A 20,780-nucleotide genomic window follows, 5' to 3' on the forward strand; every position below is an offset into this window, starting at 1 on the left:
TACTAAATATTAATTTGATGATGTGATGGTTTATTTATTTTTTGTTCAGTTTTGAACACATTCTCTGTTATTTGTTGACTTTGATACCGACAATGTTGAGAACTGACATATTGAAACTGTCAAGAATTTAGTTTTGTTAGTTTTTCTTGTAAACAATAAACAAAAAAATATAATTTGTATTTGTTTGTATCTGTCTAATGCAGCCACACCTTTTGAAACACAAAAAAGATTTTTCCACAAATATTTCATGATAATATTTGAGATTGTGTAAAATTTTAAGGGTGTCCGAAAACTTTTTCCACCACTGTATACTGGTTTTATGTGTAAACAGCCACAAAAACATGGACAATTGTAGTGATGGAGAAATGAAAAGGGCGTGAGAACACATAGAAAGTTACCATTGCTTCAGTGCTTTCATCCATTTTCCAACAGTAGAGACATATACCTTTAAAAAAAACACTATAAGACATGGTCCCTCCAAATTGGCACGGCAAACCCTTTGGTTCATGGACTATATCCTGCTTTCTAACTCAAGTCATCAGATAAGCTGGGATGTATCTCAAATGTAGTCCCAACAGTGTTAACAGTAGTCCATCAATGACGTCTTTCTGTCAGACTACCATTAAATTTACTCTGCACAAGATTTCCACAGCAGATTTTTTCAGAGATTTTTTTTTTTTTTTTCCTAACCTTGGCTGTTGACGTTCACTGTTAATTCCAAGTCATATGCAGTCACTTATTACTTTTGAGGTCATTCATGGCCTAGTTATCTTTCTTTTCATGTCCTATGAGCCTTGATGTAGCTTGAGGTCCTCTGCAGGCAGGAACCTTACCGTACCTTATAAATATTCCTGTATCCCAGTTAAGGAGCCAAAGTGAGGGCTTCTGTTGTCAGGGGCGTTAAGGTTGTGCAGTGATACACCTGTGGAATTCAGGCCCCGGCACAGTCAGTATCATCCCTCAGATCTCTTCTTACCACTATATATTTTATACCTCTTAACTCTTAATATGTTACGCTATCAGACATTATGTTTGCATTGTCTGGTTTTAGTGATTTTATGTTTTTATTAATTTAATTAAAACTTGTTTGAATGACCCCCAGAATCTCCTCTGCAGCTCTCACTCTCACACAAAGATCATTATCAGCTTTAAATCACTGGTGGAAATCAGTATTATATTATGTGTTTTTGATATGTGGTGACCTGTTGTCAATTATTTATGTAGAAGCCAAATTAAAATGCACATTCTCATATCTAATTCTAATTTATTCCTCATTTTGGGGCTTATGAAAGCTCCAGTTGAGCAACATGTTCGGCTAATTAACCTTACATAACCTTATTATGATTCTGATTTTGCTCCTGTCTTACTTTACTGACCTTTCTGCTTTACTGATCTATCCCTTTGTCTTTTATCCCTTTTAATTGTGAGGGACTCTGTAACCTAATTTCGAGCAGCGGTATATAAATAAGGTCATTATTTATCTTTATTATTATGCTGTTAAGCAGGCAGTGTGGCATGTATTATGTGGCTTCATGCTAACTACTAAGTGAGCGGAAATTATGCAGATGACATGCAAATGGTATTCTGCGTGGATGCTGTCACACGTACAATGCTTTATAGCCGTCATGAGCCAAGAAAGCAGCGATTCTTTGTGACAGCCAGATGAAGAAAACAGAGAGGCAGGCAGGCAGAACAGAGACGCTGACACAGAGACAGATGAATACAAAGAGAAAGACAAACATCAGCGTATACGAACAGAGGGAGGAGGACGGGTATAAAAATGTTAAGAGCGAGGGCACAACAGAGGGAAAAAAGAAGAGATTGATTGAAGAGTGAAGAGAGGAGAGGGAGAGTGACAGAGACGCGCTGTATCCCATCCATCATGTAGTGTTTAAATGGCTTAGGGTGGTTACGTATGAGGGTGGAACACAGATCAATCAGACTCAAAATTGAGGACGGGGCACACACTTGTCTCAGACGGGTATTTGCAGATAACACAGTCTGAAAAGTTAATCCTCATTTAAAGTTCTCTACATAACTTTTTACATGTACGTATTAATCGCTTTTAATCATCAGTGGGTGAACGGACTGTAATAGAACTTAAAAAATAAGACCTTCCCCGACTTTGTTGTGTGCCTATAAAGGCCTCTGGACTGATTTGCATGTAAAGGACACAGGACTAATTTTCTGGGATAATGCAAAGGATGTGACATTATGCATGCTCACGAACGCTTTGCCTTTTAGCTCCAACAGTGTGCAACACTTGCTAATCTTGAACATGGAGCCAGTTACGTCAACAAATGACCGACAGCCACCACAGCAGAGTCCACACATGCTGTGTTTCCTTTAAATACATTTTCCAGCGGCCACTTAGAGACAAACCTTTACTCACCACTGGGGTTTGCCCTGGCTGAATTTGAACTGCCACCTTCTGGCAAAGTAGGTCCAATCTGCGATTGGTGCTGAGATATTTGGGGAGCTGTAATGTCATCTGTCTTTATTCTACAGTCTGTGGTTTTGACAGTCATGTACTGGTCACCATCACCACAACCTGACTCCACATTATCTACTTTTACTTTTTTGTGAACAATATGCATTTTTATTGTTTTACAGTTTTATCAGCATTCAGGACGAGATTCAGATTGAACAGGAATTGCTGAACAGCATTGAATGGCCTGAGTCTGAGTAGAAGCAGGGCAATTAATAACTATGTCATAATAAATGGAAAAATAGGTTGTGCAAAATGCTTTAGCTGCAGTATTTTACATTTTCTTACACAAAAAAAGTTTAGAATTTGAAATTCAGAGCAACATTTATTTGTAGGGTTATGGTTAGTCACTCTGTGTGTCTCAAATCACATACTTCCATTAGTACACTTCCATGTAGTATACTATGTGCACTATGTACTTATTGACATAGTGCGTGAATTTTGACAGGGTAGTGTTGTCTCAAACCAAACATGGCCGTTGTGCGCTTACCTGAAATGACGACCGCAAATCTCGACCTCTTCCTCATCTTTTAATGACTAATGTGCAGCTGTTACCTAGTTAGCAAACTAGCATTGGCATTCGGTTATCGTTTGTGGTACCAAATCATTACAGACTGCTAAATTAACCCAGTAAACATACTGCTGGCTTATACCCGACAACAGTATAGTGGTGCTTAGTGCAAAAAACACACATATAACTTAGATTTGTACAATGCAGCAACAGTGGTCCCTCCCCTTCCGCTACATAGACAAGATGGCGACCATCATATGTCGTATTTGTGGTCGAAGAAAGAGTAAATTTATCAGATTCAGTGCCTCCAGTGCTCAAAACAATCCCAGAGGAAACAGTGACAAGTGAAATATATTGTGATTTGGGGATTTTAGCTGGCTAATGCTAGCTAACATTAGCTTGCTTGCTGATGCAGATGGATTGCTATCTAGCTAACATAGCAAAATAGGGAAATGAGTGGATAACATCAGCTGATTCATCCAGACTTCAGGGGCTGGTTTGCAAATTACTTTATCAGCTAACATCACAAAGCAAATAATGATGGATCCATGCAGTGTAGTGGTTACAGCTCGGCAGCCAATGAGCTAATCGTAAGCTAATGCTAGTCAGGAAGCTGTAGCTCGGTCGGCAGCATGAACCTGCCAGTGGCTGCTTCATAATATTAGCTGATAAATTAACTTGCAAAGGGCAAGCTAGTTAGTATAATGGAGTCAGTGGTTCAAATACAATATAGAAACATTGCAGATAGTAACATTATTCTAAACATGATTGTAATCCCAGCCAAAATTATTGTGTAGCCTATGTCAAGTTGCTGCTATGGCCAATGCCCAGGTGCTCTCGATGCTGACAGCAGTTAAATTTATGGCTGTCGTAATTTTCCAAAAGAAGTTTGTACAAAATCCACTTCCAGGAGTGTGAAGACAACACTTTGACTTTATAGTTGGATGATGTTCCAGACTATTTCTTGGGCAGGAGCAGGAACTCTTTGTACTCAGGTTGCTGATGGCAGTGGCTTAGTATTTATCACACAAATGTGAGAGTGGTACATTATTGATCTTCTCACCCAACTCTTGCCAAGACCGTGAATAACAATATCTCTCACAATGTCTCACTATTCCTTTAACTGCTAATATACGGAGAGCTGAGGCTACAGGACAAGGCTACTTGTTTCTGTGAGTTTTCAGTCATTAACTGGTCATTTACCATCAGCACAACTGGACCCTATTTTATCCATTTTAAATGGATGTAAAAATATGCAAATTGCTGTCGCTGCAGTGTTATACTCTTCTTTACACATGAAAGTGTGAACAATTCAAATTCAGTCCAGCTTTAATTTGTAGTGTCACTATGATCATTTACAGTTTAGCGCCCTTCATTTGCAAGTTCAGCAGGAAGTAAGATCATTATGCTTGCTTTGTTGCTTAGTTTTGGTTTGAAAATGCACTTATCATGCATTCAGCTCCATACACCATGAACAAGGTTTTCTTGTTGAAGTCATGTCTGCAGTAAAAACTCAAGATAACCTCAGTCCCTGTTGGTCAGCCCCAATTCCTGTTTCTCTGCATCTCCTGTCTCCTTCTGATTCTGTCTTTCTTGTCTGCTTTCACATCCTATCCCTCCCTCCTTTCCTCACTCTGGACTTCATGCTGTTTTTCCTTCGCTCCCCTTCACTGTATCTTCTTCTATTTGTCAGCCTTTTATAAGTCTCTCCATGTACATCTGCTTCACTCTCATCTCCATCTCCGCTTCTCAGATGCTTGCCGTCATTGTTGTCAGCCTCTTAACTTTTTTCTCCCTCTGGAGCATCTGTAACATTAGCCTTACAAACACCTCAGTTAATCACATGACAGTCATACTAATAAATTAAAACTTGAGTCATATGACGTTGAGGGAGCAGTCCGTTTTAATCAGACTCACTGTCTGTTTGCAGAGGCTTCATTAATCTCTTCCGTGAAGTGAGGGAAAATGGGAATCATCACTTTGTTCCATGCTGTCTTTCAAGCCTGACACATCATTTCTTACATTAGATACAGGCAGGTAAACATGCACAGGTGCGCACACATATACACACATGCTGTATGGTTGAGTGGAGAGACACTGCTGTTTCATAAGCCAGGTCACAGCAGGTCAGACCGCCTGTGTGCAACATTTTTCCACACCCTGTTTTTCCTCCCCTCTCCGCTCTTTACTTTCTGCTGCCTATCCAATCATTTCCTCTTCGCTTATATCCGTCTTTTTCTCTCCAGGCATCTATTCATATTTTCTCATCTGATCTGTGTTTTCTATTTTCTGCTTATGTCCCATTTAGAGTATGGTCCCTGTCATGGTTCCTTGATCATCTCAGCTTCATATTTTTATATATAGACCATCTTTATTTTGCTGTAATGGGGCCATTGAGCATTTGTTTTAACTTCTCTGTTGAGAGACTGTAGCTACTTTAATTGCCTATTCCCACCAGCAGTCCCTGCACAGGTTAAGAGGCCACTTCTTTTTTGTCTTTGACTTCATAATCTTCATTAAATAGCAAATATTAAAAAGAACTGCTCCGACTGGCCAGGTGAATCCAAGTGCAGCCATCAGCCCGTATCCTCTTCATGAAAAGTTTTTTGGAGCGATTTGACGTCTTCTAAGTTTTGGACTGTTGGTCAGAGCAAGCAGTTTATTCAATTAACCCCTTAACATTGACTCTCTTTTCATTTCCCCTCTAAGTACCAGCCAATTCTTCATTGCTGTATGAGGTGTATTTACAGGACTCCAGTGTTTTGGGTTTTTCTGGCTGCACCTTGACATCTTGGGTAAACCTTTATAAACTTTTTCCCAAAATTCAGCCTGACATATCTGGTATCTTTTTAAAACTTTGGGATCTCCACAGAATTTGAACTACTTTTATGTTTGAACAAAGCCCGGACAAACAACATAAGTGATGTACTGACTGTTCTTCTGGGTTTACCATTGTTGAAAGACTTGTCCACAGTGCAACTGTCAAATACTCCACAGGGTACCTTTGAATCACGTAACAGATGTCAGTTTTCTTCCATTCATTGAAACAGTTAAGCAGGAAATCATGTCAGCATTTCATATTTGAAGTGCGCAACACACTAATCCTCTCACACACCAAACTGCAGCTGTTTCAGAATAAGAATGCCGGTTGAGGACCTGAATGTAAAATGCATTCACCGTCCCCTCACTTAATGTCAGTGTCTTCTCTTGTCCTCCTGCCTGCCTGCCTTTTGTCTCTCTCTAACTCATCTTTATCCTTTCTTGTGCATCCTTACCTCCACTTCTATTTCTGCTGTCTTAAGGGATGTCAGAGTATTAAAAAAAAAAGTGTCCCTTAGAGGGATCCAGTGGCGTTTTAGATTTTGGTTTCTTTTATCACACTTTGCCAGTGACTTGACACCTAGTGTGAAGCAGCTCCCATATAGGCACTACATTTAGCTGACAAATGTCGTAAGCTTTTTTTAAAATCCCCAGTGCAATAGGATCTCAAATGACTGGAGTACCAGGCTCTCGAAACACAGACAGTAGCTGTCTAATTCTAGAGTTCTTGCTTTTCATGTTGTTTACTTATTCATTTGTGTGAAGGGTGCTCTTGTGGGAAATAACTGCTTTTTCATTAGTACAGTAGACCTCAATGACAGTGACTTGAGGAGTTTGGCCTATATGAGCAGTATACAGGCCTTAATCAGGTAAGCCAAGTTTATTTATACAGCACATTTTAGTGCAAAAGAAACACACAATAAAAGAACATTTAAATACAGCGAAAAACAGTCATTAAAGAGAAAGAGAATATGAAATAAAACAAGCTTAAATACAAGAATAAACATTACAGTGTATTAATCAATACTTAATTTAATTAAAGGCAGCAGCAAAAAGAAAAGTCTTCAGCCTTGATTTAAAAGAATCAAGGGTTGCAGCAAAACTAGGAGTTTGTTCCAGAAATATGGTTCTTAAAAAGGGAATGCTTCGCCATGTTTAGTTTTGGCTCTGGTGACACAAAGCAGACATGTCCCAGACAACCTGTATCAGAAGATCAGAAATATAGTTTGGTCCTAAACCATTCAGCACTTCATAAACTGTTTTGAATTTGATTCTCTGAGAGACAGGAAGTCAGTGTAGAGACCTCAGAATTAGAGTGATGTGATCCACTTTGTTGGTCTCAGTCATGGCTCAAGTAGCAGCGTTCTGAATCAGCTGCAGCTGTCTGATCAACTTTTTTAGTCAGATGTGTAAAGACACAGAGTGGTAAAGTCTACTGAAGTTTTTTCCAAATCCTGCTGAGACGTAACTCTTTTAATCCTTAAAGTGATAGTAGGCTGCCTGTAATTGTCTTAATGTGGCTGTTGAAATTCAGGCCTGAGTCCATGACTACAACAAGATTCCTGGCTTGGTTGGTAGTTTTTAACATCGGCAATTCAATTTAAGCTGAGTGCTGACTTTTAATCATCCTCCTTGTCTCCAAAGACAATTTGTGGCACATCCAACTGTTGATTTGTTCAATGAACAATAGGGCTGGGTATCATAGAAAAAATCTTGATCATATAGATGGCAACCATTCAGTTTTTTTTTTCTCTTGTTCCATGAAACAAGCTTGTGAATGTATGTAGATGTTAAGCAGAATGTTAAGCAGTCCCCAGAATGCAGCCTTGGGGAACTCCGCATGTCATTTTTGTCCACTTGGATGTTTAATTACCTTTAGATACAAAGTAGTCCCTGTCCTTTAAGCAGGATTCATACCAGTTTATTATTATACAAGAAAGTCCCACCCAGTTTTTCAGTTGATCTAGTTATATGTTGTGGTCAACCATGTCGAATGCAGCACTGAAATCCAGTAGTACTAACACTGAAATTCTGCCACTGTGTTTGTGTAGTCTAGTCTTGTTTTTGTCTCTAAGTCTAGCCTTGTTTTTGTCTCTTAATTCTCTGTCTCAGTTGTCGGAAGCCAGCGACAAGACACTTGAAGGTCTGAATCGAACAGTTGATTACAGAGAGCTAAAAGGCAAAGACCCCTCAACTGCAGAAGTGGTTAAGAAGATCGAGCAGGTAACAACACCATTACAAGTTGTCTCTGTGGGTATTGGTGTGTGCAGTCATTACGTATTTGCATGTATTTGCAACTCAGCCCAGTACATGGTATCTTCTAAATGAATTTAGGTCATGTTTACCTTTTATGACAACTATAACGCACACATCTGCTGTGGTGAAAATTCATGAATAAAATGACCATAATCGTTATGTGTCTTTGCGTGTAGCTGGAGGTGAATCTAGCAGAGAAGGAGAGGCAGTTGCTGGAAAAAGAGCTCCTTGTGGACCAGGTGACCCGGCTCTTGAAGCCACTGAGCGAGCAGGCTGAGAACTGCCAACAGGACAGACTATCACTGGCTAAGAAGGTAGACAGGAAGATCCACTCGCACACAGATCGAACACAATACACACACATTCCAAGTTACTTGTTATATCATTCACCTGTTACTTCACAGTGAGTCTGGTCTTTTAGCTCTCTCTCTCACAAACACACTCACTCATTGTTTGAGGAGCGTGTGCTGTCCATGTGAGCAGCACGCAGAGTGGGCATTAAGGAGTTCACCGAGCATTACAATCTCCTTGTGCTGGCACTGTGCTGTCTCTCTCTTTGTCTTTCCTCTCTCCCACACTAACTATTAATAGCCTCAAGAAGAAGGCTCAATACACGTTAAAACTTGTGGACGCATGTGTATTAATGGTATGAATGAAGAGTTGGCACTGTAATGTACAGGATCACCATTTTGTAACAAGACAGATCTTAATTAAATCATATGTGTATCTTATGTGTATCATAATATAAAAATACCTCCTACAGCTCTCTGCTCTCTGCCTTAAGCCCCTCCCACCAGACAAGCACAGGCATATGCAAGCGCTTTTTACAGTAAGCTGTGCGAGTCCTTTGTCTCAGTCATTCAGATCATGAGTGTGATCACAGTGCCATTAAGGATAGCGGCAATTCTATGAGAATTACAGTGCTTGAAGAGGCTTCAGTCCAAATCCTTTTGAGATGACACACTATGATTCAAGGCTCTAAACGTGGGCTTCATAAACATGAGCTTGAATTAGCGGCAGCTATGAGCCTTTAGCTTCAGTTAGCAGAAGGCTAAACAATTAGCTAACATTTTCTCTCCATTTGTGAAACACTTTGTCAATACTGAAATGGCGTCCTTTTTTCTGGGTTGGCGTTGCAATGGAGGCAGTTGTCGCCAATACTGAAATATCAACTTTCTCTGCAGGATCTTCTGCCATTGAATCAAGCTTTTACCGTCTGAAGGGAGGTGCATGCACATTTGTACTCATAGAACAGCCAATAGGATCGTCCTCTGTGAAATGACCTAGCCAAAGTCTTTTGTCACAGCATAGAATTTCTGACGTCTGAAAACAGAGCCAAGAGGAGGTGCAGAAGTCTAGTTTTCTCTTAGTCTACTTGAATTACAATATGCTCTAAGGTTACTATGGTATTTTTGCATAATGACGCAAAAATTAAACTTCCAACCTCAGTTTTTAAATCAGGTTGTTAAATGAATGGATTTCTGAGTTTGGTGTTGCAGAAGTTGACTGGCCTTCGCCCTGACCTCCATCCCATCTAGCATGTTTGGAATGATTTAGATCACTGACTTTGGGCCAGGTCTTATATCGCCTCAGCATATGGAGTGGATGGCTTCCCAAGCACTCACATATGCCAACTCAAGATGGTTGTGTTATCACACAGTTGGTCATATGAGGATTAAAAATGCTGTGAGTAGACAGTGTAGCATGAAATTCATCAGATTTTGGTTTAATTACCCTGAGTGACAAATTTTGGCTGGTATAAGGCATCAGTGTTTGTTTAGCTTTCAGGATCTTAGTGTTTTTATTTGCCATGTTAGATGTATCAGAACTGTAAAAAAAACACGTGCTCCCAGTGTACTATGCATAATACTATTTAATCTCCAATGTGCACAACTGTATGGGATTTATGTTCTCAGCCTCCTTGAAGGTGGATCGGCTCTTCTCAGGAGGTGATTTCTTTGCTAGACTGTTTGGGTGCCCACATACCTTTGGCCACAATCGTCACTCGAAAGACTTTGAAAGGATTTTTGTTTTAACGCTCATGCTTTTGAAAAGCCTCACTTGTGAATTGCAGTCAGCCAGATGAATCATTCAGTTAAAGGACCAGTCATTCAGTCAGTCATGACAAAACATGCAGATATTTCAAAAGCAGGAAGTCCTGTAACTTTCAGAAAGAGTGTAATAACTATACTGCCACTCAAAATCAAAGAGCAGGAGCAGAACAGGAAAAACAAATCATTCAGCCTCGTTGCTTTTAAGATACATACTTTAATCCTGTATTGAAATGCATGTTGAATCAGTGTATAATTGATCTAATCTATGTTCTGTGTATGTGTGTGTGTGTGTGTGTGTGTGTGTGTGTGTGTATGTTGTATGGCTCCAGTTGAACGAGCTCCGAACTCACATTATCGACACCAACCACCGCCTGATGGCCGTCTCTGCTGAACTTTCCATGAAGCAAGCTGCTGCTTTGTCTCTCCAACAAGAGATCAAAGAGAAAGAGCTCCAGGTCAGAGCCGTTCCCAGTCACACTCAGCACAAACCACGTACCCAAGACAGTGTGATTCTGGAGGCCAAACTGTGATCTTGGATGCACATTCTCCCCGCAGCCTCCCACTGTCTTTCCTATTATTCCTGTCACTCTCCACTGGCCGCGATCGAAGAGAGCAAAATGTGACTCAACAATAATTCTTCGCTGTGCCCCACCTTTCACCTCAAACCCATTAACTTTGCTTATTTGCACAGTGAAACAGATGAAGAGGCAAACTGAACACTTCAGGGGGTTTATAAGGATAAAATGGTAAAATGGTTTTTTTAAACAGGTTGTATCTGCTGCAGAATCTATGTTGTTTGACAACAACAATCCCACCTACAAGGTTTACCATTATCTTCCTGGCGCTTTCGATTGTATCATCCTCAGCACATGGAGTTTCTGGGTTGTCATGGAAACGTACATGTTTTTCTGAGCACTTCTCGTCCGTGTTGACTCAGAGGTTAAGATGGAAAGCTCCAGACGAGCAGCTGACTGTCTGGACCTTGTAGTGAGATTGCTGTCCAAGATTGAGAAGGAACTAAAAAGTAGCGCTAGCAGCCCATTAGTAATTTCTGTATCCATAGCAACCAGTACCATTGTTGTTAACATTAGCAACATTTTAACAGAAATATAAAAGCCAGTTTACTTAACTAGCTGTCTGCCTGTACCTGCATTCAAGAGACTCCAGGTTTCACTGACAGTAAATTCACCTCTGAACAGTCTTAACTTGATCAAATATTACAAGTAGGTGTGTCACATTATTCTGTTGCCTTTTTTTTAGCTTACTGCTGTATTTGTCATTTATACTACTGCTTATCTACAAGCTAAATCCATATCTGCACAGCCATGCTATTATAGTGTGTGAAACCTTTTCATTACCTGTCTGCTATTTGTAAACTAAACAGCTAGTCTAGCTTTAAAGAGTCAGCCCAAAATCAAAAATACATATTTTTGCTCTTACCTGTAGTGCTATTTCTCAGTCTAGATTGTTTTGGTGTGAGTTGCTGAGTGTTGGAGATATCAGCCATAGAGATGTCTGCCCTCTCTTGAATATGATGGAACAAGATGGCACTTGGCTTGTGGTGCTTAAAGTGCCAAAAATACATTTGAAAACCTCAAATGACAGAATAGAATTTATTCTACCGACCACTCTCATTATCATTACTGTTATTATAATATTGTCATTATTTTATAACATTTTCCAGTTGAGTTGGAGAATAAAAATAATCAACTGCCACGGACAAAATTGTCCTAATTTGTAAGTCTTGAGGAAGGCAGAAAGCCATCAGCTAAATCATCATTAGAGCAAGAAATTGTAAAATCCTAACACTGGTTTGACAGAAAGTCTCGCAGTTTTCTGTCTCAGTGAAAGATTAAACTGCTAAAACGAGAGGATTTCCCACATGCCTTCTAAATGTTTCAGGAGACGCACGTTAATAATCTGAAGAGCCCCTGCAGCTGATGTATGCCTGCAGCGCGCCACAGACACAAGTAGAAGCAGAAAATGCAGAGGCATAACTTTGCCCAAATTCTGACAGTAATACGACCATCTGTTTTCAGGCGCAGTTAGAATTGAATTGAGCCAGGAGAGTGGCCGGAGTGATAGGAATACAAAGTGAACGGTTCTCCCACTGCCTCTGTGTTTCCAGATGGACAGGTGCCAGCGGCAGCTGGAGCAGGGCCTGCCACCGTGCCCTGAGATAGAGGAGGAGTGGAGGAGGATGCTGCGAGACAAGAAGAGGAGACAGAGGGACAAAGAGGAGAGAGAGAGGGTAAAGGAGCACACAGACGTACACAAAGATCACTGGTCAAGAATTGATTAAAGCACTGAGGGGCAAGAGGAGAAGATGGAGTGACAAAGAAAGAAGAAGTGCAGCGGGGACGCGACACGGGGCAGGAATCGATTAAGATTTTGAGGGACAAAAGGGCTCCTGTACACCTGAGCATGCACAGACTCAGACAGAGAAGTGGGCACACACGGAGATTAGACAGGATATACAGTCGTTTCCACCACATGCACAAACAGGGCAAGGAGGGCAGACCGGCAGACAAACAGAAGTAGAGGCTGTCTACACAACAAAGGCACACAAACACATTCAGTTGTGTCTGAAAGCAGTCCAGCTGTCTGTTGTTATACCGATCTGTATTTTCTCACCCAGTTTATTCCTGCTTATAGCTGCCAGCCCAGAATGACACCACAATACTCTACGTGCACAGAGCCAAACCAAAACACAAGAAGAAACCTGCACAAACTGATGTGCATCTGATTAAGAATTCATCATTAATACTCAGTTCAAGCTTTTGTCAACCTGATAAGGAGAATATGTTTTTCTGTTTATTTTCTGGCACTTCCTGCTTTTTTTCCTGCATTCAAAGCCATTATTCCTTGTTTTGTGTGCACTCCTCAGATCACATGCCAGCGGATAAACTGTTCATATGCATGAGAAAATCGCCATCTCTTTGAAGTCTCCGTGAGATTTAGGCACAGTTCATTTGCATGCTGTTGCGGGGTGAAAGTCAAAGGGAGGACTGTACTGTCATGAGGACGTGTGCATACTGGAAGAAGGGTTTTTTTCTCAGCGGGAGTCCACCATGGTTACAAATTGATCCATCATCCATAGTGGCTTCAAATTAATTTTGCCAGCCACTGTCAGGATTCTGAGAGCCATGTTTTGGTTTTATTCGAGGAGGAAAGAAGTTAACATACACTGGCAGCAAGATAACTTATATTTGTTCTCACCTGTTTAATCTACATTTTCACCGATAGAAAAGCCTTTTGAGAAAAACAATTTCATTCAGTGTGTGTTTCTCTGCACTTCACATCCTGGTGGTGTGTCAAAGTCATCTGTGCATCCTAACCTGTCAGTCAGATAGATGAGCAAGTGCAGCTCACTGTGTCTTGGTTATATTTCAGTCCAGACAAGATCAAATCCTGCTGTATAAACTGTGAAAGTACTCTGTTAAAAGCACTGAAAAGTTACTTAAAGAAAAGTAAGTGAGTATGATCAGGAAAATGTCCTTAAAGTATGAACAGTAAAAGTACTCAACGCAGAAAACAACTTAAATGTTTATGAAAATAGTTGGCAGTTAACTTTCTGTCAGTCGGCTAATTGATTAATCGACTAATCATTTATAAACTCGTGTTTTTTGTGCAGTATCTTGGTTTGTAAAAGAACTAAAGCTGTCAGATGAATGTAGTGAAGTAAAATATTTCCCTCTGAAATGTAATGGAGTAACAGTATAACGTGGCATGAAAAGGAAATACTCAAGTAAAGTACAAGCACCTCAAATATACATTTAAATTTTCACTTAAATGGTGGAGGCAAAGGTTAGTTGCAAGACTGTCTCAGATTTGGAGTTTATCATCATGAGCATTCAGTGTTTCCCACAACATTAAAATCTGTTTGTGATGATGGGACAAAGCAGCAGCTGATCACTGACTATCTGCTGTTGCCGTTCAACATAGCCCTGACATCTGACACATCTGACACTGAGCTGTTCATCTCACACCGACACTGAAAAGGCTCTGTCTGTCTCAAACCTGCAAACTCTGAACAGAAAGCCTCCCCCACCCAGGGTTCAAACCCCCACCACCAACGTGCCACCTTTAAAAAAAATCGTAATCTTTTATCAGTGTTGAGATTCTTGGCTCATGCACTCAGCTGTTGATTGTTGCCGTTGTATTTGTCTTGAGACGTTAGGTAAGATAAATAAAATTGCAAAATTAGTGATTCCGTTTTCATGATTAAATTTCAGGACAATTAAATTTTCACTATTTAGTCTGAGGTCATGCAGTCTCACATCAAATATTAAAACTGCCTCTGGTGTGTGTGTGTGTGTGTGTGTGTGTGTATGTGTGTGTGCAGATGGCTGAAGAAGAAGACTGGAACCAGTTGCCTAACGGAGTGTACACCACAGCTGAAACCCGTCCCAACGCGTACGTCCCCCAGACCGACCTTCTCCCTCTGCCCAAACCCTACGGCGCCCAGGCCCCCTTCAGACCCTCGCAGCCAGGTGCCAACATGAGACATGTCCGCAAACCAACGCTCAAACCCTTAGAGATATAGGAAACAACACACACACATCAGTGTCCTGCATTTCAGTTATTTGTCTCATTTCTATCACACACGTATTGATCTGTCTGCTCTGCACACACCTCTCAGTGCCGCTCTTTCCTCTTCCTCCTCCTCCTCCACCCCGCTTCTTGTGAATGTTTATGTCCTCAGTGTCCAGCATGCCATTGCTGTTTTGTCATGTAAAAGAGCACTTGTGCATCTGGTTGTAATTTCATCCCCTAAATTTACTGGCAAGGGCTTGTTTACGCTCTTGCTTGCCGTAACACCAAATACTGTAGAAAAGTGGGAAGGAAGACAGAGGACATGGGGGAGATGAAATGTGTATGTGTGTAACAACATTGTATTAACTTGGCATTGTATTAACTTCAGTGCTTGGCAGCATGTCATTTCTGTCTTCCTTTCTCTTAAAGATAAATTCATGTCTCAGGGATGCTGGAATGTTTCTAAATATTCTCCAGTCTTGTTGCTGTTTCATCCCTCACACTTGTAATCTTGCAGCTGATGAATAAATTGCAGTGGGTTTAAGCTCTAAGCCAGGCTAAGAGTCCCTGCGTAATGCCTGAAATGATAAATGTAAATATAGAGAGGAAGATCGGGCAATGAAAGAGCATCGAGAATCACAAAGAGAGAGGAGAATTTAAATGAAGAGGAATGAGAGGCGGCAGTCGGAAAAGAGTCAAAGGGAAGAAATGGATAAAAGTGGAGCGCTTAATGGGGTGGAGAGTTCAGGGTTGGTTACTGGTGACCAGAAACAAAGTCATTTGCCGTTTGAAGCTTCTACTAATTTACTGGAAGTCGTTCTATCTGCCGATCTCGGGGTGAAAGTAGTTTGGGTGTCAGTGAGTGTATTAAGCAACTTGTAAACATATGTGTGTTTGTGGACCAAGTTCATGTGAGGGCCAGTGAATCACAACCACTAATGTGCTGCTGCGGCTGCCCAGAGAGACGCTCAGCTAATGTGGAAATATATAAATCCTAATACGCCTGTAATTGTGTTTACGAGAAAAATAAACATCCAAATAGAATTACAAATTTGTGTGACTGATCTTTAGTTAATTTATTGTCACAATAAATGAGCTACCAGCGACAACAGGCAGGAGACACCCTTACACACACGTGAGTCAGTTGTAGCACGTGTTGTAGTGTCAAAGTCAAAACCACCAAAACCAAGAACAGGTCATGACCAAGAATGGAGTGAATCAAGACTAAGTCAACACCAGACCAGTGTGAGTCCCACACTGCATGACACACTCATGATAAAATGTGAAACATCAAAACACAAGATCCACATCCCATAAAAACAACCGTAGAAAACAAATGAAGATGAGACATGTCTTGATAAAATTAAAGACACGACGAGCAAAGCAAGCACACTAAGGTGCTAAAATCAACTGAACCCTTGTTCCTCATCACTCCTTTTTTGCACGGGCAATTTACCAGATATGTCACAGTTGTGAGCTTGTCTTGAAATAATAAAATCCCAAGACCTCTTTGTCCAAGACCAAAACACAACTGAATAAAAATGCAGTCAGAAGTGTTCTTGAGCCTGACCAAGACCGATCTCGTCTACCACAACACTGTAAGCTAGCAGAAAAGTCAAAATACTTAGTGAAACAATTAAAACAATTCAACTCAGTATGCCTTGGTTTCTTTAAATGTGGCACAAATGTCCACTTGGACTCGAAAAAGAAATGATTAGATTTTGAAGGTCAAAATTCAAGGTCACTGTGACCTCACAAAACACGTTTTTTAGTCATAACTCAAAAATTAATTTGCTAATTGTGACGAACTTTAACACAAATGTCTAAACGGATAAAATGATGACATTTAATATCCAAAAGGTCAAAGGTCAAGGTCAATGTGACATCATAATGCTCTGCAAAAACACTTTTATTATTCAACATTATAGCTCAGTAACAGCAGTGGAGACATTTGCTCAGATACTGAATTGGTGACATTAATGTTGGGCGTCCATCTTAAAACTGAAGCTGAAAATGAGTCTGGACAACCATTGATGTAAACTGCAACTTGACTGGTTGGTGTAAGCGTTCAACAACGAACCATTAATGTTATTTAGTGGTTCGTAGACCACATCCACCCCGCCGGTAAAAATCTCATCAAACCAAGTCATCAGAAACAGTGGGTGATGCAGCAATAAAACATTCTGGCTAGTTTTATCCATCAAACCCAACTCAAACAAGAGTTGGAATCAAGTTTCATTAAAATTTAATCCACAGTACCATCCGTCCTCTTTTTAATATTCTCTGTTGGGTCAGATTTGACCCAGAACACCACAGACGCAACAATTTTTTCAACACCTCAGACATTTTCACATGTAAGGACACAATACCTGAACACAGTCAGAAGAATATTTAACAGGGGAGAAAAAGGACCCTGCAAACACAGACGCTGGATAAACAGTGGAAATAATTAGCTGAAAGTTCTGAACAGTCGTAATAACCCGATCAGGATGTGAGGCCGCGTCACACGGTGTTCAGCCAACCTCTCACAGGTTCACGAAGGCAGCAGGTGGAGTTTATCTGAGTCTGAGGCAGCCCCGTCCACCCATTTTTGTGCTCCGTGTGTGTGTGTGTGATCATCCACTGCAGGCTGACGGTGAGAGCTGTCAGATTCTCTTAGCCCCAAACTGTTTGAGCTTATTAGCCGGCTACATAACACTGACTGCATAACAGAGTGTGGAGGAGGCAATCGGGTGGAGAATGAGCGATGTATTCACATTTAAAAGAGGAATTCCCCCGATGAGAGATGATTGGAGACGACTGTACCGAGGAGCTCAAAGTAAAACCAGAAACAAAAAACTGATTGTGTAATTTGGCGCTATTGCAAAACACGTATGTATAAAAGCGTGATGGGTGTCTTCTTTGTAACTGTGACTCAGCGTGGAAGATAACTGATGCTGAAATGATTTCCTGACTTCAGCAGAAGTCCACTGACTGAGTAAAACACTCAGGTATTACAGAGAATCTGAGCTCATTCCTTCCACTCAACAGCTTTTTTTGACTACGAGCTGAGATCACTTCCTAATTTATCTCAAAGCTCCACAATGTATCTGGCGCTCAGTTGTTTCAGGCTTCAAAGAAAATCTGCTGGAAATAAAGTGAGCCAAGGCCTCACCGTTTCCATGTTCTTCAAAAACATGGCAGTAAAAAAGATGAAAATACAGTAAACTTTGAAAAAAAAAATCTCTTTATTTAGAATCCATCATAAAAAACTTTATGGTGTAAACATAAGGAACATGAGTGATTATGAAATCCCTTTATTTTTCAGAGGAATGTTTTGTAATTTCTCAAATCAAAGTGCGACATGAGACGTAAATAGTCTCTGGTATTTAGTCTCAGATGGTGCCAACATTCAGACACTACAAAGGGAAACACATGCCACACACACACACACACACACACACTCACAAACACAAACTTCACTACCAAAGAATCTCTTCACTTACAGTAAGAGCTCAGTCATGATTGAGGGCACGTGAGCATGTTATTCAAACCAGATGTTTGAGTGTGTGCGCGGACAGACTCTCTTTTTTTTCCTATTGAAATTCGTAAAGCCTTTTCCTTAACCTTGTACTGACCCGTTTGATTTGATGGGTTGTAAAGAATTTTGACTGATTTTGCCATGTGCTGCATAAATAAAGTAAATATAAAGTTATTGTATTTTGCTGTTTTCCTCTCAGGTAACTAATTGAATTTTAAGTAAGGCTTAATTTAATAGAGCTGGGAATGCAGTGTTTACAATAAGAAAGCTTTGGCTGAGGGTTTTGTAGAAAAGCATATTTATATTTCTCAAAATTAATAATGCAAAATGCCTCAAACCTGCATTCTTTCTAATGGCCAGCAGGGGGCAGCTCCACTGGTTGCAGTCTACAAGTCCTTTTCCAGATGAGTTAATAGTCTTAATCGCTACTTTTAAGTCTTCTGCGATACAGTTTGATGCTCCTTTCGTGAATTATGGTCCCATTTAGAGTAAAACAGACAATAAAGTGGAGGATGCTTTAAGGCGTGGCTACCACGGGTCCTCAAGGCTATTTAATGAAGACCTGGACATGGTCTTTGACCCTATGGAGCACGACACATGTGCAGTGTCAAGAGGGCTGCAGTGTTTTAGGGCTACAGCAGACGCCAGAAATAAAGGGATGGTGTCTGCTCAGGTGCTCTTTGGTTGTGCTCCTTAAGGAGCCGTACACATGCCGCATATTTTGTATGAATTTTTTTCCGAACCAAAGCCAACTCTGGATGCCTCAGTGAAACTAATCCATCAATACGATGTTCTATGATAACGTACAGGCTACTGAGCCTTTCAGCAAGTGAAGACCAGCCTTCGCCACACATGTGCTGTACCCCAATGATACGACGTGACATGGCACTGTGTCACAGCTTTCATTTAATGGCCTTGAGGTTCTCAGCCACCACATATGGTCACCTCTGGCTCCAAAAAAAGCAAAATGGCGACTGCCAAAATGCCAAACTAGAGGCTTTAAAAACAGTGACGTCACAATGGTTTCGTCCACTTCTTACAGTGTGTGAATGACACACAGCCCTTATTGTCCTTACAGCAGCAAACAGGGAATTTCCTACATATTTCAGACCAGTTCCTGTTCTCAAATGTTTAGCCACTTTTTTTTAATCAGCATCCGATTCATGTGGTTTACAACACCTAAACATCTGGTTGGGTTTATATGACTTTAAATCTGCCAGGTTAGCACAGTCGCTTGAAGAACATGTTGGCGTTGTACATGTCTGATACGTCACATTTGTCTGTTTCATACTTACATCAATGTTTTTAAAGTAATGTCACGAGTTGGAAGGCCAACAATCATTAATATTGGTTGTTTTCCGGCGGCTTCTTAGCCACTGAATGTGGGTGTTTCTTAGCAACTTGTTGCTTTGTTTTCAGCCCTGGTACAATGTAGCTATTTTAGGCAAAACACAATCTTTTCCTAACCATAACTAAGTGGTTTTTGTGCCTAAATCTCACCACATATTCATTGTAGCACTGATGAAATGTAAAGAAATGTAAAGTTTCAATGTATCCACAACATAATAACGGACGAATGTGACGTATCTGTGGATCGCAGAAACGTACAATACCATCTGACGATCAGGTTGGCCGGGTTGTCTCACCTAAGCCCCTTTCAGCAGCAAAGATTGTGTATAATATCAGAATGAATGGACTGACCATATCCAGCCGCTCTGTCCGCAAAGCCTTTTGTCAGCATGTAATCAAGTTGATGGGGTGCGGCAGAATTACAGGAAGCACAGAAGGATAAAACAAGTGTGTGATTTATACTTGACATCAATGTTCATAAATTGTTTCGAGAGAAAATGGAGGTTGTGGAGAGAATTGTTGCCGCCACAGAAATTGAGTCCAGATAAATAGCTGCCTGCAGTTATTGATTTTCAATAAAAAATTGAAAAGCATGTTTCCCCAAATTGAATTAAGCCACTAACTGAAGATCTAACTGTGCTCCCTATCATGTTATCATCTTTGGTACAGACCCTCACACTCCTCAGTGTTTCCGAGGAAAAGCAGGGTGACTTTTCGCCTCATGTTCTCCCCTTCATCTTTCCTTTCTGGGCGTCTCCATCCATCTCTCCTCCCGCCCCACCCTAATCTGTCATCAGACAGTGAGAGCTTGTTTATGAGCACCCTGCCTTTCAATCTCTCCATTCATCTTTCACTTCTCGCCCTCCGTCCCTCCATCATCCATCCATCCGTTACTTATCCTCAAGGCCCAGTCAATGATGACTGTTCTCTCAAACACATTTTCCCCCTCATCTATTTCTCCCTCAATCTATCCACCCCGCCCGCCCACTCCACATCCCTCATTTTTCCTCAAAGCCCAGCAGTATCAGTGTCTGTTTCAGAGCCGTCTCCTCCACGAACCTGGCGTCCACGTTCTCCTGCTCCTCGAAAGGGTTCAGAGCTGCAACACAGGAAGAGGAGTTAGACAGAGATACAGCTTCTTATAAGAGGATATAACACCAGACACAACCACACACTTCCTCTCTGGTGCCTTCATGATGGAGCTGCATTTGGACCGAGCGTGCACATAAATGCACACATTCTGCC

At 40.9% G+C, this 20,780-nt stretch overlaps 2 protein-coding genes across 4 annotated transcripts in view; one reads left to right on the forward strand and one right to left on the reverse strand.

Annotated features, from left to right (window-relative positions):
• Positions 1-17,725, forward strand: part of ccdc146 (coiled-coil domain containing 146) — a 75,574-nt gene extending 57,849 nt beyond the window's left edge. For all 3 annotated transcript variants that reach the window (XM_049567312.1, XM_049567313.1, XM_049567314.1), the window contains 5 exons: positions 7,932-8,042; positions 8,252-8,389; positions 10,459-10,584; positions 12,258-12,380; positions 14,475-17,725. In XM_049567312.1, coding sequence (XP_049423269.1) covers positions 7,932-8,042; positions 8,252-8,389; positions 10,459-10,584; positions 12,258-12,380; positions 14,475-14,675 — 699 coding nt within the window. In that variant the 3' untranslated portion in view covers positions 14,676-17,725. The remainder of the gene's footprint in view (positions 1-7,931; positions 8,043-8,251; positions 8,390-10,458; positions 10,585-12,257; positions 12,381-14,474) is intronic.
• A 148-nt stretch (positions 17,726-17,873) lies between these two features.
• Positions 17,874-20,780, reverse strand: part of LOC125883131 (gamma-secretase activating protein) — a 54,468-nt gene continuing 51,561 nt past the window's right edge. Inside the window, exon 32 of the mRNA XM_049567315.1 lies at positions 17,874-20,634. Within this exon, the coding sequence (XP_049423272.1) occupies positions 20,534-20,634 (101 nt within the window). The 3' untranslated portion in view covers positions 17,874-20,533. The remainder of the gene's footprint in view (positions 20,635-20,780) is intronic.

Source organism: Epinephelus fuscoguttatus, linkage group LG22 (genome assembly GCF_011397635.1).
Source record: "Epinephelus fuscoguttatus linkage group LG22, E.fuscoguttatus.final_Chr_v1".
Classification (NCBI taxonomy): domain Eukaryota; kingdom Metazoa; phylum Chordata; class Actinopteri; order Perciformes; family Serranidae; genus Epinephelus; species Epinephelus fuscoguttatus.